The 18,526-nt window shown below is 46.1% G+C and overlaps 2 protein-coding genes across 2 annotated transcripts; both read left to right on the top strand.

Annotated features, from left to right (window-relative positions):
* Positions 1-293: 293 nt before the first annotated feature.
* Positions 294-3,057, top strand: LOC124699473 (pentatricopeptide repeat-containing protein 10, chloroplastic-like). Its single transcript, XM_047231778.1, has one exon. It carries the CDS (start codon positions 414-416, stop codon positions 2,829-2,831), a length of 2,418 nt encoding a protein of 805 aa, XP_047087734.1. The 5' UTR covers positions 294-413; the 3' UTR covers positions 2,832-3,057.
* A 6,972-nt stretch (positions 3,058-10,029) lies between these two features.
* LOC124684342 (probable homogentisate phytyltransferase 1, chloroplastic) lies at positions 10,030-14,789 on the top strand. The gene is made up of 12 exons (XM_047218677.1): positions 10,030-10,133; positions 11,314-11,603; positions 11,715-11,798; positions 11,875-11,949; positions 12,058-12,141; positions 12,361-12,450; positions 13,162-13,263; positions 13,445-13,540; positions 13,678-13,749; positions 13,828-13,923; positions 14,278-14,382; positions 14,541-14,789. Exons 1-12 carry the CDS (start codon positions 10,061-10,063, stop codon positions 14,580-14,582), a joined length of 1,209 nt encoding a protein of 402 aa, XP_047074633.1. The 5' UTR covers positions 10,030-10,060; the 3' UTR covers positions 14,583-14,789.
* Positions 14,790-18,526: the final 3,737 nt, after the last annotated feature.

Below are 18,526 nucleotides of genomic sequence, written 5' to 3'. Positions count from 1 at the left end.
TGATGATCCCACTCCAAGATTCCCCTTTCCCGCTCCCCGGTGTCATCGCGTTGGAAGAGCTCCTCGGGCTCCAACTAGTTTCTTGTTTACCTTATATTTGCTGGTGTGTGTGTGAGTTGTAAGCTGTTCTTCAGCATCTTTGTAACCTAGCCCCGTGTGGCTTTATTAATTTAAAGTTGGGCACTCTGTGCCTTCTGTTAAAAAATATTCCGAGGGAAACGGCAGGCAAATTTGGCAATGTCAGTCTGGCAGATGGCGCTCGTCTCTCTCGTGTAATCCATTTGCCGCCAATCCCCGTCCACCCGCTGCCGCCACCGTATCCCAAAACCCCATCGTCCCCTCGCACACCCAGTCCAATTGCTGGTTCTTGAGCTCGTCGTAGCTGCCAATCCACCGCGCACGGGGCGCCGGCGATGGAGCTCACCGGGCGCGGGGTGTTCCCCAACAAGCCCACCCTCCCGACCGCCCCCAAGAAGCGACCTTCCCCGTCCCCGCAGACGCTCCTCCCGGCCGCGCCCCCGCCGCAGTCCCCCACGCTCCCGCTCGACTCCTTCCTCCTCCACCTCACCGCCACGCCGGCCCCAGCCCCAGCCCCAGTCCCGCGCCGCCACCACCACCAGCACCAGCAGAACCACCACGCCACCCCAACCCCAGCACACTCCTTCCTCTCCCCCGCCGCGCAGGCCCTCGTGCACGAGCTCTCCTCCACGCCGCTCCCATCCCTCCCGGCCTTCCTCTCCACCCGCCGCGCCGACCTCCTGCGCGCCGCCGACCTCCCATCCCTCCTCAAGGCGCTCGAGCTCTCCGGCCACTGGGAGTGGGCCCTGGCCCTCCTCCGCTGGGCGCGCGCCGACGGCGTCGCCGCCGCCGCCGACGCGCCCGCGCTCGAGATGGTCCTCCGCGCTCTAAGCCGCGAGGGCCGCCACGGCGCCATCTGCGACCTGCTCGACGAAATGCCGCTCCCCCCCGGCTCTACCCTCGACGTCCGCTCCTACACCACCGTGCTGCACGCGCTGTCCCGCGAGGGCCGCTACGAGCGCGCGCTGGCGCTCTTCGCCGAGCTGCGGCGCGAGGGCGTGCAGCCGACGCTCGTGACCTACAACGTCGTGCTCGACGTCTACGGCAAGATGGGCCGCTCCTGGCCGCGCATCCTCGCGCTGCTGGCCGAGATGCGCGCCGCGGGGGTCCGCCCCGACGGCTTCACCGCCAGCACCGTCATCGCCGCGTGCGGCCGCGACGGGCTCGTCGACGAGGCCGCCGCATTCTTCGCCGACCTCAAGGCCCGCGGCCACGCCCCGTGCGTCGTCACCTACAACGCGCTCCTCCAGGTGTTCGGCAAGGCCGGGAACTACACCGAGGCGCTGCGGGTCGTCGAGGAGATGGAGGACGCCGGGTGCAAGCCCGACGCCGTCACCTACAACGAGCTCGCGGGCTCGTACGCGAGGGCCGGGTTCTGCGAGGAGGCCGCCAAGTGCCTCGAAACAATGGTCGACAAAGGGTTGCTACCGAACACATTCACCTACAACACGATCATGACGGCGTACGGGAACGCCGGGAAGGTGGACGAGGCGCTCGCGCTGTTCGACCGGATGAAGAGGAGCGGGTTCGTCCCGTACGTGAACACCTACAACCTCATCATCGGCATGCTGGGGAAGAAGTCGAGGTTCGCCGCGATGCTGGAGACTCTCGGGGAGATGTCGAGGAGCGGGTGCACGCCGAACCGGGTCACGTGGAACACGCTGCTGGCCGTCTGCGGGAAGCGGGGCATGGAGAGCTATGTCACTCGGGTGCTCAAGGGGATGAAGTCTTGCGGGGTTGAGCTGTGCCGGGACACCTACAACACGCTGATCACCGCTTATGGCCGGGCCGGTTCCAGGGCCAACGCTTTCAAGATGTATGATGAGATGACCGCTGCCGGCTTCGCCCCTTGCCTCACCACGTACAACGCGCTGCTGAATGTGCTGTCTCGGCAAGGGGATTGGACCGCTGCTCAGTCCATCGTAAGCAAGATGAAGGGCGAGGGATTCAAGCCGAATGATATGTCGTACTCGCTATTGCTCCAGTGCCATGCCAAGGGGGGCAATGCCGCGGGGATAGAGGCCATCGAGAAAGAAGTTTACCAAGGCACGATCTTCCCGAGCTGGGTTGTTCTGAGGACCCTTGTCATCGCCAACTTCAAGTGCCGGCGGTTGGAGGGAATCGAGAGGGCGTTTCAAGAGGTGAAGGCGCGGGGTCACAAGCCGGACCTCGTCATACTCAACTCCATGCTCTCTATGTACGCGAAGAACGGGCTGTACAGCAAGGCGACCGAGATGTTCGACTTGATCAAGCAGAGCGGGCTGAGCCCTGACCTCATCACCTACAACAGCCTGATGGACATGTACGCGAAGAGCAACGAGCCATGGGACGCCGAGAAGATACTGATGCGGCTCAAGAGCTCCAGCAAGCTGAAGCCTGACGTGGTGTCGTACAACACCGTCATAAACGGGTTCTGCAAGCAAGGGCTGATCAAGGAGGCCCAGAGGGTGCTGTCGGAGATGATCGCGGACGGCGTGGCCCCCTGTGTCGTGACCTATCACACGCTTGTTGGAGGGTACGCGAGTACAGAGATGTTCAGCGAGGCCAGAGAGGTCGTCAGCTACATGATCCAGCGCAAGCTGAGGCCCATGGAGCTGACCTACAGGAGAGTGGTCGACAGCTACTGCAGAGCCAAGCGCTACGAGGAGGCTCGCGACTTCCTGGCTGTGGTCGCGGAAACCGACCCGAATGCGGATCAGAAAATGTTGAGCACACTCTCGGCCCGTGTAGAGAGCGCCCAATTCGGTAGATAATTGAACTGTCCATAGAGTTCAGAGCTGTTTCCATGTGTGTTTGTTACAGAGGTTGGGGATTTCCAAGTTTTGACAGTGGGACGTAGCATATTTACTTGTGAAGACGGTGCTGCGAAATGTAGAAAAAAACTGAAGCTTTCCTCTCATTCTTATGAAGTTATTATGAGAATCACATTCTGCTGTACAGATGTTAGCCTATATAGGAGTCTGAATGTCTGAATTTTGAGCTTACCCCAGCCCCCAGATGTATCATTTGATTTTGTGGAATACATTACGAAAGGTCGAGCCTGTCGCACAAATTTGACAGTATTCTCAGTTGCTGAAGCCTGAATGCTACAACCTGGAGTATGTGGTAGCCAATCCTGCTGCCATTATGGTCCGTCCTTGCATGATCTTATGAGGCTCGAACTCTATCAGATCACTTGGCTGTAGAGACCGCCCAGTTCGGGAGATAGTTGAACTGTTCATAGAGCTGTGTTCGTGCTTGCTTATTACAGATTTCTGGTGTTCCCAAGTTTTGTTTGACAGGGGAGTGTAGTGTATGACTCGTGAAAACGGTGCTGCAAAATGTCAGAAAATAAAAAATACAATAAGTTCCTCTCATTCTTATGAAGTTTTTTTTTTTCCGTAAAGAAGCATTCTCATGAAGTTGTGGAAGTCACTATCTGCTGTACAGATGTTGGCCTTTATAATAGTCTGAAACTCTGGATGTCTGAATTTCGAGGTGCCGTAGATGCATCATTTGGTTTGACCTGCTCTCCGGATTCCACAGCATTTATCTGTTGCTGAAGCCGGTGTCATGGTCCGTCCTTGCGTAAGAGCTCAATCTCCATCAGGCAACTTGGCTACACACCTGTACAATGTCAGGTCACTTAGATGCACACTTGTACACCGTCAGCTCACTTGGCTGCACACTTGTACTACACAGTCAAGTCACCTGGCTGAATCCTGAATGTCTAGATGTTCACACAAATTTGGCAGTAGTCTCAGAGCCGAATCCTGAATGCAACGGCAACCTATGCGGCAGCCAATCCCGCTGTCGTATGGCCCGCCCTTGCGTAATCTTGTAGAGCTCAACCTCTATCAAATCAACTGTTATCAGTACACTTTCAGTCTTTCACACTATCTAGTCAACTTGGATGCGCACCTGTACACTGTCCCCGTCACCTGCGTGGCTGCGTGTACCACTAAAACGAAGTACCACAACCGACACAAAAAAATTGACCTCGCATATTTGTTAGATTCATATATTAATTTACACAATAAACATGTCTGCGTATCTAATTAGCAACCTAGACCTATGAGCTATTACATCCGTTCTAAAATACAAGCTTTTTAAGAAAGTTAAATTAACTTTCTGAAAAAGTTTGTATTTTCTATTTACGTTTAAATGAAAAAGAACTCGAAACTATTTTAGAGTTAGGGCAACACCATCGGGCCAATTGAACACGAAAAGTGTCCAATTTAGTGTGTTTAGGGTGTGAAGAGAACACAAAGAACGTCTTCCTCTCGTAGGTTTGGGGTGTGTCATGCACCCAATAAAGTGACCTATTTCAGCAAAAGGGTAATTTTTTTAACTAGAATAATTATACATAGCCATTAAGGAACATATTTAAACCAAAAAAACATAGATAAACCCTAGCGACATACACTTCGCTGCCAGTGGCCTAGAGCTCATCATCGTCCCCGATCTTGTTGAGGAACAACGGTGGGGCCATAGCCTGCTGTGTCCATGTACACGCCAGTTGTGCGTACGCTGGTGCTTCAGCGTTGACCATGACTCCCACCAGGAGTACACCGGTGGAGTAACGTGTGGCTGCCTCGCCTCCACGGCCGACTCATGGGGCGCCACGATAGATCCACCCGCTGGCCGACCTTCTCCAGCTTAGAGGCCTCCATGGCGGCCTAGAGGTCAGTGTTGTCTTCCTTCTTCATAACCGACCATTCGGCCACCACCAGCCGCGGTATCCCAACTTGCTCGGTTAGCAAACGTAGAACTTCTTGTCATGATGTGCCACCCAACATCGGTTGGAGGACTCGTCGGTGCTGCTGCCGGTGTCGATGTCGGCATCGTCCGACCCCACCGGTGCCAGAGGTCGTGCTCCATCTAAAACTACCGATCTCATAGTTCGGAATCGATGGCGTAGGCGGGATGTCGTGTAGATCGGGGCATGAGAAATCGTGGTGGCGGCAAATCTCCCGATGACGTGTTGGCCAAGAAGTTGGTGCTGCCCGCACCGGAACCTTGTTGTGCTTTTGGTACCAACTTTTTGGAGACGTCGAGCCCCGATAGAGGCGCGGCGGCCTCCCAATACGACTGCGCCACCTCCACCGATGAGTTGGCACGCCGCCGCGAGTTGAGAGACATAGAATGGGTGGCGAGGGCAGTATGGAGTCCGAGGCCGACGCCAAGTTGGCCTCGTGGTCGTGCTTCACCGGCTTCCACCACCCCTTTGTAATCGGCCTCGCCGTCCAGGTTCGCCAATGGAGGAGGCAAGTGGAGTGGATGGCGAGAGTATGGTGGTGGAAATGTGGATGGAGACGCCTCTTTACCCCCTTTGAAAAACACCACTCTGTTTATGTCGTCCCGTTAGCTCCAACACTCTCTCCGTGCATACCAAAATGGACACGCGTGTGCATCCCGTTGGAGTTGCCCTTAAGTCGGAAGCAAAGCTAGCACCATTAATTTCTTTTTTCCCTCACACACTCACACTCGTCACTCATCCCGTATATATCACTGTCTGATGCATCACTTGTCGAAGGCTTCACGTTCCGAGTAGTTCCGGCGGCCAGCCATCCTCCACGACCACGGGCAAGCACAGTGGCGGCGCGGCGATCTACGAACAGTGACGTCCCGTGGAATTACCAATCGGCCGATGTGCCCTCTGGAAGCACGCTCGCACGAGATCACGTTTTGATTTCTTGCTCTAGTTTAATCATTCCCAACGGAAAGTACGTGTTTCTGCAGCTCGCGGCAAGCAACAGTAGTACGTACTAGGTCCAAAGATTCCGATCCCACGTCCACGTGGGGTTCCTGTCCACGTACTGTCCAGCTACATACCACCAGACGGCAACCGGGCAACGGCGACCGCGACGGGGAACGGGTTCTCGTTTCTTCCACGTCTCCGCTCCGGCCCCGGCCGGTCTCCGTCCGACGACGGCCCCTCTCCTTGCTACTTTCGGCTTCACAAGTTCACATGTATTTCCTCCGTAAGATGGTCAAATTGAAGGTGTAGTTCTCCACTTAGTTGATCGCGGCTTATCTTTTCTTTAGTACCTGATGACACAATTCTATTTATGAATCATGACTTAGAAAATGCACGAAATCTGAAATTAATTCTTTCAGCATTCGAGCAGTTGTCCGGTCTTAAGATTAATTTCCATAAGAGTGAATTATTTTGTTTCGATGAAGCCAACTCATATGCTGAATTATTTGGTTGTAGGATTGGTTCTTTTCCAATTAGTTACCTGTGTATTCCGATACACTATCGGCGACTCACTTTGGCTGAATGGAAAATTGTTGAAGAAAGACTTCAAAAACGTCTTACTAGTTGGAAAGGAAAAATACTTTTCTTGGTGGAAGATCAGTTCTCATTAATTCGGTACTCACAAATATGGTACTGTATATGATTTCTTTCTTCCAGTTGCCGAAATGAGTCTTGCATAGATTGGACTATTTCCGATCAAGATTCTTTTGGCAAGGGGATAGTGAGAAGAAAAAAATACTGGTTAACTAAATGGAGTTGTTGTATGCCATCCGAAAGATCAAGGTGAACTTGGTGTTCATGATTTTGAAGTTAGAACAGGGCTTTGGTCGGTAAATGGCTAGCCAGGTTGTTAGCGGAGGATGGGGTATGGCAACAACTTTTGCAAAAAAAGTATGTTGCTCAAAGGCGATCTCTCAGGTTCTTTGGGAACCAGGAGATTCATATTTTTGTGTTGGCATCATGGCAACTAAGAAGTACTTTTTTCCATTTGGTTCTTTCTCCATTAAGAATGGGGCGGATATACGGTTCTGGGAGGATCACTGGTTGGGAACAACCACTCTTCGTGAACAGTATCCGGCCTTGTACAACATTGTTCGTCATAAAGGGGATACTTTGCAGAAGGTGATGAAATCTTCTCCCCCCTCTATGACGTTCAGGCGTGATCTTGTCGGTCCTTAGCTAGCTTACTGGAATGAATTGCTTCAGCGGTTAGGTTCTATCCAGCTGGTTCAGGGGATTCCGTTGGAGTCTCACCAAAAATGACATATTTTCGGTTAGCTCTACGTACAAAGCACTATCCCTATCTGCACAAACCAGTTTTAAATAATTCATCTGGAAGATGAAGATACCTCTCAAAACAAAGGTATTTGCATGGTATCTTCGTCGAGGTGTGATTCTTACTAAGATAACCTTGTAAAGCGCAACTGGCAAGGACGTACGAAATGTGTGTTCTGTCACGAGGAAGAGACAATAAAACATCGTTTCTTCAACTGTCGAGTTGCTAGATCTATATGATCAATCATTCAGATAGGTTCTACCTTATACCTCCGCGTAGCATTGCAAACATTTTTGGCAATTGACTTAATGGGGTGGATTCTAGGTACAAAACGATTATCACAGTGGGAGCGATTGCGGTTGCATGGTTGCTTTGACTATGTAGGAACAACAAGGTTTTTAATGATAAAAATTCTTCTCTTATGCAGGTCATCTACCGGTGTACGTCTTTGCTCCGTTCATGATCGCCACTTCAGCGTTTGGAGGATCGCGACCTCTTTATGGAGGTGTCTACACGATTGGAGAACACGGCCACAGAGTTTATTTCCCAACATGGGTGGCTGCATAGTCGGAGGATTGAAGCCAACAGAGTGTCATAGTAGTTGGCCTTTATCTTTTTTTTTTGGTATCGCATATCGATGGATCCTAGACTTCTGAACGGCTGTGTGCATCTGGTGGGTGTAATTCTTAAAACTTTTTGAGTAATAAAGCGCCCCTTATCGAAAAAATGTACTTCCTCCGTATCTTTTAGTTCACGTTCTAAGATTAGATAAATTAGTAGTGCATTTATTAGTATTACTTAAATTGGTAAACAACTAATCTAGACTACATTGAAAATAGTGATATCCAATAGATAAATGAGGCCTAGTTTGTTTTCCGTATTCGTGTTGACTAAAATCTAGAATGTAGAGTATGTAGCACGCGTGATTCCGGCCAGCGGATTTTCAAGCTTAGCTACACCTCAAAGGTAGCAAATGGTCATGTGCTACCAAAAGTTTCAACTCAACATATGTGTGCTTAGCATTTTCATTTCTTTTTATAAGGTGTATTAGCATGTTTCATAAGTCAAGCCGTTCTATCTTTGACCAAGTTTATAGAGAAAGTACCAACATCCATGGTAAAGTCAAAATACAAGTCTGAATCTGGCCTAACATATTAGTGAAATATATGTTGCTCCCTCCAACAAAAATGAACTTTGTTACTCCCTTCGGCCACTATATTCCATGAGAAAGGACATAAGCCCACTACATATTTTGTATTTTCCCATTGGAACCGGATTTAGACTTGTATTTTCCATGAGTAGAGACATAAGGCCACTACGTTTTCTTTTGTACAAATACCTCAACGCACGAGAGTGATGACTCACTATAAACCCCTAGCTAGGTCTGTAAAAACTCCGAAAAAGTGACTCCTTCGGTGTTTTGTCTTGTGTATGTGTGTTTTTACGTTATAAATCTATATGTTTATATATTACATCCACAAGAGAAAATCCACTCTCCCGTCGGTGAAAAAGTGTAAGTTTTGCTTTTGCTTCAATTCAACTAACTTTTTAATAAAAATAGCAACATATGTGATATTAAATTAGTATATTATGAAACTATATTTTAAGGTGAATTGTTGATACTAATTTAATTAGTGTCACAAATATTGCTATTTTTTTAAATAAAAGTTGGTCAAATTTGATAATGTTTAACTTAGGAAAAAACTAAATGTTCACTTATTTGTAGATGGAAGAAGTATATTCATATTGCTGATCTTTACTACTTTGTTTGCTTATAGTTTTTGAGCAAAACATGACACGGCTTGTCATGTGTACTTCAACTAGACAATTCAGAAGATAATTACTCACATGAAAAAAAACTTACGCACTACATTTTGGCAAGGATGAAATATGAAACTGCATTTAAAGATGAACCTAGTGATACTAATTTAGTGACATAAGTGTTGCTACTTTTTAAAAAATTGTTCAAATTTAGTATCACTCTGCTTCATAATGTAATCCGTTTTAGCAAACTAAAATAGTTTGCTAAAACAACTTACATTATGAAACAGAGGGAGTAAGGTTTAACTTATGGCAAAGATAGAAGTTCATGGATGGAGGGTGTATGTTCATATTCTTGATCTTTGCTTCTTCATTTGCTTGTAATTTTCGAGTAAAACATGACTAGGTTTTCATGTGTACTCCAACTAGAGAGGCAATTCAGCAGAGAATTACTCACATGAAAAAAACGTATGCACTACATTTTGGCAAGGACGAAGTATGGAAGTGAATTTTAAGATGAATCTAGTGATACTAATTTAGTATTATAATTATTGCTACTTTTTTTTTAAAAAATGTTCAAATTTAATATCACTTTGGTCAATAATATAAGCCGTTTTAACAACCTAAAATAGTTTGCTAAAACAACTTACATTATGGAACGAGGGATTAACTCTTAACTTATGATAAAGATAAACGTTCACTTATTTGTGGATAGAGGAAGTATGCTCATATCCTTGATCTTTACTTCTTTGTTTGCTTGTCGTTTTCTACCAAAACATGACAAGGCTTGTCATGTGCACTGTAACAAGAGAGACAATTCAGAAGAGAATTACTCACATGAAAAAACCTTGGAAACCTGTCATGTCTAGACACAGACATATACTTAGTTCAGTGGAGAAGGGAACTCCTCACACAAATATGGCAAACCTTGTCAAGTCTACAACTAGAGAGACAATTGAGAAGTGAATTCTCCAATAATAGCAATAGTAATTAAAAAAGCAATCTTTTTGTCATGTCAGCAAAAGTTGCATGTAAAACAAAGCTACAACTTCAGACACTGCATCACTGTCAAGGAAAAAAAAGGTCAATTTGCTTGGACTAAACAATCCAAATTTACTTACTTAAACCTGGCATGTGTTTCTCCTCTCCTCCTCTCAGTTGTCTCGCACTGCCCACTCACTCCCTCTCGCCCACGGGCCACGGCGATGGATTCGCTCTGCCTCCGCCCCTCGTCCCTGCGCTCCGCGCCCGCCGCCGGCGCCGCCACCCGCCGGCGAGGTGAGTGCTTCTCTACCCCTCGTGCTGCCCCGCTCCGCACGCTCCGTATGATTGGCGATTAGCGCCGTGCAGTAGCTTTGCCCAGTTGTCGTAACCGTACGAATGGATGTACTACTCAGTGGAAGCCCTTGCCGGATTCGCGGACCGAAAGCGATGTCGCGGGATGCGAATCGCTGGGATACGAATCTTCTCCTTGGAACGCCCTTTTCCGGAATAGGAAGAGTAAGCCTAAATGGGTCCATGCTTAATCGATGGAAATTAGAAAAGGGATCAGTAGCATCTGTTTATTTTTTCGCTTGCTATTGGAAATCAGTTGGAAGGGCTGGGTTTAGGGGTTTATACTTGCTCTCTGGCTCAGTATCATAGTGGACCAGAGCTGATGCATTGAATGTTTATCGGTGGGCAAAGATGTGAAACAGTTAGGCATTCGGGTACTTCTGCTTTTTTCTTTGGGTGGGGCAAAACACAACGATTTCGTTAGCCACCTGGTGGTTTTGCTCGTGTTGTGTAGAGAGGGATATGATGCATGTTTGTTTTTTGTGTGTGTGTGGTCAATTTAGCACTTAGCAGAAGGATAGGTCAACGGGGAAGAGATTTATGGAGGAATAATGCTGCAGGTTTTCAACTTCTTTAAGTTACAGTGAAGTACTTTCCTGTTTTGGTTGGAATGATCCCTCATGCTGCGTGCGAAGGCCTGTGAAGTATCAAGCAGATGCCAAGGCATTTCTAGTTCCAGTTAGAGAAGCGTTCCATGTCGATTATGTCAGGCACAAATGGATACGCTGACAAATCGCTGAAATCGTAGAACTACTTTATTGTTTCTCCCCTATTGTAGTGCTGTATGATCAGACTTCTTTGTCGCTCGTGTGAAATTCACCGCTGCGATAATCGGAAGGAATTGTACTCAAACAAGTCTAGCATCTCTGTCTTATCACACACCTCCCATCTTCTTTCGGTGAACCTAACGAGCCGACCTGATGGAAACGGAGTAGGCAAGGCTTAAAAGTCATTTTCTTCTTTGTGCTTTAACTGATCCTATTTTGTAGTCAAAGGCCTAACCAGATAATAGATACACCCGTATTTGAGCTTACAAATTGTCACGTACCATGCATTATGGATGAAGTTCTTCCATATTTGTTTTCTGAAATTTTGACGTAGCTTTGAAATTTTGATTTTCCAGATCATATTCTACCATCAATTTGTTCTATCCAACCAAATGGCCAAGGGCGAGTTTCTTTGTCCATCCAAGGGTCCAAAGGCCCTAGGGTCGATCATTGTAAAAAATTCTTGGATTGGAAATACTCCTATCATAGGATATCAGATCAATCAAGAAATACTTCTGCAATAGCTTCGGGGCAATCGCTGCAGCCTGAAGCTGAAGCCCATGATCCAGCAAGCATCTGGAAGCCAATATCATCTTCTCTGGATGCATTTTACAGGTTTTCTCGGCCACATACCGTCATAGGAACAGTTAAGTCATGTTGCTGTTGTTTCATTTAGATGACATCACCAGCTATAGAATTGGGCTGTGCTATGCTTTTACTCTCCCTGCATCTAAGAGTAAATTTCTTGTTTAGGCAGGCACTAAGCATAGTCTCGGTTTCCCTGCTAGCTGTCGAGAGCTTGTCTGATATTTCGCCCTTGTTCCTCACTGGTTTGCTGGAGGTACAACTTTGAGCAACACTTCTCTTCTGCAGTGATGGAGCTGTATAAAAGTTGATGCATTTTTACTCCTATGTAGGCAGTGGTGGCTGCCTTTTTTATGAACATCTATATTGTGGGATTGAATCAGCTGTTTGACATTGAAATAGACAAGGTATGGTAGATTCATTGAGCTCAAATGTTTAGATTTCGGCTTCACAGTGCTACTTTTTATTATGTCTGTTCTGAACTTCTGTTGAAGCTAATGCTGGTGACTCACCAGGTTAACAAGCCAACTCTTCCACTAGCATCTGGGGAATACTCTCCTGCAACTGGGGTTGCAATAGTGTCAGTTTCTGCTGCTATGGTAACGTCTTTTTAGATATTTGCTATTTTGCTTCTGTTGTAACTATGATAACATCTTTTTATAATTGCAGTTCCTCTTTTCCGGTTTAGTGTTTAGTAGTTACTCGTCAGTGAAATAAAGTCTATTTTCATTCATTTGTACTTGCGCTAATCTTGGTAGAAGGCTATTTGCTGTCAGTTCTGTCTGACTAATTCTGGAGCATTGCTGTTTATATTGCAGAGCTTTGCCCTTGGATGGGTTGTTGGATCACCACCTCTGTTTTGGGCTCTTTTTATTAGCTTTGTTCTTGGAACTGCTTATTCAGTCAATGTAAGAGCTTACGTCTTATGATCATCAATTCACCACATATAACTTGACGTTTTCTGTATATTCATATTTTCTGTGATCATTTTGCTGCCTATTCTGCTGTAATACAGAGATTTATTAGCTTACGTTTACGATCATCAATTCACGACATATAACTTGACGTTTTCTGTATATTCATATTTCTCTGTGATGATTTTGCTGCCTATTCTGCTGTAGTACAAAGATTTAGTTTGACAGTTTTTTTTGCAGTAATAATAATAGTTAAGAAACCTACTTTAGAAAATACTTTTGCAATCTTAGTGAAATGCTCATGCCAGCCATTTTCTTACTTTCACATGGGCCTGAAAGATGTGGAAACTGACACATGTGGAGCCCACCAATAGGCCTATATCTGAGCTGCAGGTTTAATGGGCTAACATGTTGCAGCTGAAAAGATTGCTCTGCATTCTGCACAACACTCAAATTAGATAGGCTTGGGCCTTGAAACTGTTTCGGGGTCGGCATGTGGTAAAGCCCAAAATGATACAAGAAAATCTTTTTTTTTTCTTGAATCACAGAATGATGACTGCATGTTAAAATGTGAAAGTATTTTTTTTGTATATTTGTTTCTATTGTTGCATAATTATCTGGAATATCACTCTGTTTGGTGTGAGCCATCGATACCCTTTTATTACCTAATTAAAGAGCTGAAATTCCCATTTTGGTACTCTACAGCTGCCATACTTTCGATGGAAGAGATTTGCTGTTGTTGCAGCACTCTGCATATTAGCAGTGCGTGCGGTGATTGTTCAACTGGCATTTTTTCTCCACATTCAGGCAAGTCTTCTGATGAGCTATTTGAAAACAAAGAAGCAACTTATATTAAAACATATTATTCTGTCTGCAGTTGTAATTGTGATTTGTTTTATAAAGTAATTTCCTGAAGGAATTGATAAAACATGATAAGTTGATAACTGCTGCATATGATTTATACTGTGTTGCCTTGTTTTTCTATCAGACATTTGTTTTCAGAAGGCCAGCAGTCTTTTCAAAGCCATTGATATTTGCAACTGCATTCATGACTTTCTTCTCAGTTGTAATAGCACTATTCAAGGTAACAATATCTAGTTTCTGTACTACATTACTGCAGATCATAAGTCATAAATATCCTTTCATCGTTTGCTTCATTTGTTGCATTGCTTTCAATATAGTATAAACAAATTGCCTGAAGGAATTTTACTGTTTTCGCAGGATATACCTGATATTGAAGGGGACCGTATTTTTGGAATTCAGTCTTTCAGTGTTAGATTAGGTCAAAACAAGGTTAGTAAATAAATAGTAAACAACGTTATTTTGCTAAGAGCCTTACTCTTGAATTTTCTGATCTAAACTTCCACACAGGTTTTCTGGATTTGTGTTGGTTTACTTGAGATGGCCTATGGTGTTGCAATACTGATGGGGGTAACTTCTTCCAGTTTGTGGAGCAAATCTGTAACAGTATGGATCATATCTCATAGATCTCTCAGCAATGTCCATCAGTAGAGACTTAAGTGTAGTAATTGTTTAAGTTATTCATCTTTGCCAACCTAAGCAATATGAGTATTGGCAGAAGTTTTGAACTGATTACCATCATGGCTTACATCTGTAGCGATTTGAAGGACTTCCTTTCTCTTATGAATTTTGATGGAGATATTATTATGGAAATCGAAATGGACTACTTATCTTGTTTTAGATAATCACAATGCTTATTTCGCAAAAAAAAGATAACCACAAGGCTTCACCTTCTATAGGTTGTCGTAAATGGTTTTTTGCAGTTCCATTCTGGAAGGTTTACGAACGTGTGTTTTGCAGGTCGCTGGCCATGCAATCCTTGCCTCGATCTTATGGAGCTGCGCACGGTCCGTCGATATGACAAGCAAAGCTGCAATAACATCCTTCTACATGTTCATCTGGAAGGTAATTGCTGACGCCAGCACACCCATTCCTGATCTTTGTAAAATCCTTTGTAGGGCCACGTGTACTGCCCTAATGAATTCAATTACTTCACCTTGTTGAATCCTGGAATGATATATGCCCCATTTTAACTCACATTCATTCCCCACATGGACCTGCAGCTGTTCTACGCGGAGTACCTGCTCATTCCTCTGGTAAGATGAGGACAAGCTACTCCACGGAGGAACTTCAGTGCCCTGAGTAAAGCTGCACGTATATCTGTTTGAAAATCGAATGGCCACGGACTGCGCCCAATAAAATTCCCTGAGCAAGCCCCGGTACATCCTTGATATTCCAGCCCTGATGAGGTCACTCCCTGAAGGTGTACAAACTCCCAACCCCCTGGAAACGTACCCAGGCTGGGCCTGGTGAGCTGTAGAAGTAGGTGGTAGCAACAAACTCTTGCAGAAGGCACGTTCTGGGAAAAATAAAGCTAGCTCACCCCATTTCATCTTGTTCGTACATACCTTGTGGCCTTACATTCCATCTGCACATTGACTTTGCGATGGTGCAATTATTGGCTGATATGATCCGTCGAAATCCCATTGTTTTGTTAGAAAGCTCGTGAATCTCGCTGTGGTTGTTTGTCATCTTCGGTGTTCCGGGACACGGAACGCCATCACTATTGGCCCAAACTATCTTAAAGTTTAGGGGCGAATTTGGTTGCTGGTAAGCCTGTTACCCGGCTCCAGGAAGCAAAAATCAGCCGTTTGCTTGCCAACCGGGCTGTGCGTTCTTGGCTGGCATGAACCTTAACGCACCCACGGTACAGGCACGTTTGAGCTGAGAGTTGTCGCTGGGATAAGCGTTCGTAGGGAGCTGAAAAATTGGCTTCCTAGTTTGGCGTGAACTGTAGCCTCACTGTACTCTTAGTCGGTCACCATCATCAGAGAAGAAAACCATTCTCACTTTTCCTCTAAGATGGCGACGGCGGCAATTTAGATATGCAACACCGGCTACTCCGACTTCACAGATTTTCGCCACCGGCTCTGCCACCCACTCTCTCTCACTGACAGCGGCAATTGCAGATCAACGGCACCGACGAGCCCTCGCCGTCTCCACCACCCTCTTTTCCCGTCGTCTTCGGCTCCGGCAGCATGTTGCCGTCCTCAACCAAGGCTATAAGCACCTACAACCCCATCCCCCACCGTTAGCTCCATAGTTCGTTAGTTTCAAATTGTGGCCGATTTCCATGCTACTTATGCAACATCGACTTAATTAGGACGCCGAGATGAAGCTTTTCGTTCAGGCAGCTACCATCATAGCGGTGATTCAGGCTTGAATACTTTTGATCCACCAGAGAGTGATTTGTAGCAATGCCATGCCCCCCATAACATATGCTCCGATGTTTGAACACGGCGGAGAGTGGATGACAATAACAACGATGTAGAGGCTATCAATATGCTTAGGATGAAAAGATCCCCTTTTAATTATATTGTGAACACATTAAGGGTTAGGGGTTTCTTAAAGATAACATCCACACTTGTATTGAAGATCAAGTGGAAATTTTCCTTCATGTTCTTGGACATAACCAGAGATTTTGAGTGATCCAAAACACATAAAGGAAATCAACTGAGACAATATATATGTACTTCAAGCAAGTTATGTATGCTATTGGGAAGCTCAAGGTGGAGAGATGATCAAGCCGCTATCTGCTAGTACTTGCCGATGGTTTCAATATTTTAAGGTGAGATTTACTCTAACATGCAGTCCATAACATGATTTATTGCAATGGGGCCTAACAATTTGTTCATGCACATGTTAGGATTGTGTTGATGGAATTTATGGTATTCATGTGACTGGTAGAGTGTCCAGAAGCGACTCTAATGCATGCAGGGGAGAAAGCACGACACCAACCAAAATATGCTTGTAACTGTTGATTTTGATATGAGGTTCACATATGTATTAGCTGGATGGGAAGGATCAGCCTATGATGCACGATTCTGATTAACATTTTAGAGAGACCTGATGGCCGACCTCAAAATCCTAAAGGGTAAGTTCCACCTAGCTGATGCAAGATATGCTTGTCGCCCTAGTATTATTCCGCCCTTGATATCAACAAGGTACCATCTTAGTGAGTTCCTTGCAAGGCACTACCCAAAAAATTCCAACTAACTTTTCAATGTCAGACACTTAAAGCATAAAGTGACGATCAAGCGGACATTTGTTGCTTCGAAGAACATGATCAGAAGCTATTTCATCCTTTCCTACCCAAATTAAGTTAGTTCTTGCATGCTGCATTCTGCACAACTGGATCTTACACCGAGGTCTTGATGAGTTCTTCTCGGATGAGGACGACGTGGCACATGGCGACATTGATTCTAGCCATGGTGTCGGTCTCAATGATAGTGATAGTCAGGCTTGAAGGAACAAAGATGCAGGAGCGGGATGATGCTATGTGTGCTGCTAGAGGCACGATCAGGCTATGAATAGGAAGAAGTGGAGAGGAAGAAGAAGATTGCCATGCCGTCCTAATCTATGAACAACCCCTATTTGTGTACATAACTGAAACTTGTTAGTACCTCGGTAATACCCTAGCGAACTCCTATTTAATAGCAGCTAGGTAACATCCTGAAGAACTGCTATTTGCTAGTATCTCAGGCTAAACGACGTTGATTTTTTTTTTTTTTTTTTTTTGCGAAACACAGTACAATCAAAGGCGCTCATACATACGCGCACACATTCACCCCTATGAACGCACACACGCACACCCTACCCCTATGAGCACCTCCAAGATACTGCATCAAAGAACTGATCTGGCGGGTCTTGAGATTGACGAAGTCACCACAGGCGCCTCGCTGTCGACGAGAACGTCGCCTCCCACTGAAGAATATTCCGCCTTTATGAGACACCAAAGTGTCAAATCTGGGATTTGAACTCTGGTGGGTTGGGGGTGCCACTGCCCTCCTAACCATCCAACCACAGGTTGGTTCTCAAACGACGTTGATTTGGTGGTGCTCGTTAGGTTGACATGGTGCTTGCTAGTTCACAGTGGTAAGATCACCACTTGTGACAAGTGGTTCCCACAACACTAGACAATATGCAACCAAACAAGCTGAATTTCCATCTTCAAGCCAAAATCTAACTCTGCTGGCAGCGTAACAAAGTGCACAAATAAACTGAAAATAAATTATTTACAACCAAGCTAGACGCATAGCATAACTTTATACTTGACCCAACAATTCGTGGCTATGTGCAAAAGATCTCCCTAGATGCATAAAAAGGGCGTGCGAGCAACCGAGCTGACCATCCATCTGTGATTCATGGACTACAGCACCGTGGATGCATGCTTGGCAATGATTCACAGGAGGCCTGATACGAATTTTGTATCTACACACATGCGTGCAGCGTGTGTGCTGCTAAGCTTGTCCTGTAGCGTCGATCGCGCCGGGATAAACTGGATGGCTATGTTGGGGGCACGGCCCTACAGGATCTTCACCATATCGTCGAGGCTTGATTCTGCGCAGGGCCCTCGATCGAGATGGTCGAGCATGTGCATGCCAGCGAGTGGCATGCATGCATGCCCCAGCTGCTCTCGCCGGTGATGCCGATGTCACCGCTGATCAGGAAGCATGGCATGGTAGGCTCCTCCGCTCTCGCCTCTCGGCCGTTGGCCGGCCGGCCCCTCTCTGATCTGCGTGCGCCCCCTCCTGTGATCGAGGACACACGGCCGGCAGGCAGCTAGTCCGCCATGCTGCCGCGCTAGCTGCTGTGAAGTTTCAGTTTCAAAGGGTTACACGTACGTACCGCGCGCGTCAGCGTGTGCACGTCTAGCGATGTAGACAGGCTCGTGTTGAATATAAATACATTGACTAGTTTTTTTCTATTGGTTGTACTTTTGGTTTAATTGACCAGTGCAGCAACTTGTCATGGTATCAGAGTCAAAATGTCTCAAATTCAAGACTCTACTCGCGCAGAATAAAAACAAAATGAAAAAGATTTTGCGGCCTGCACCAAACCCACTACAAAAGACTAAAATGGCATAGACGTGAGGGAGAATGTTGAATATAAATACACTGTCTAGTCTCTTTTCAGCAGTGATAGAGTAAGTACATTAAGAGTTCTCTTGCGGATCAAATGAAGCCGGGACCATCCTAGGAGGATTGTC

The sequence above is a fragment of the Lolium rigidum genome, chromosome 1 (genome assembly GCF_022539505.1).
Source record: "Lolium rigidum isolate FL_2022 chromosome 1, APGP_CSIRO_Lrig_0.1, whole genome shotgun sequence".
Classification (NCBI taxonomy): domain Eukaryota; kingdom Viridiplantae; phylum Streptophyta; class Magnoliopsida; order Poales; family Poaceae; genus Lolium; species Lolium rigidum.
Note: the sequence above shows the minus strand (reverse complement) of the source record. Positions and strands in the feature narration are given on the sequence as shown.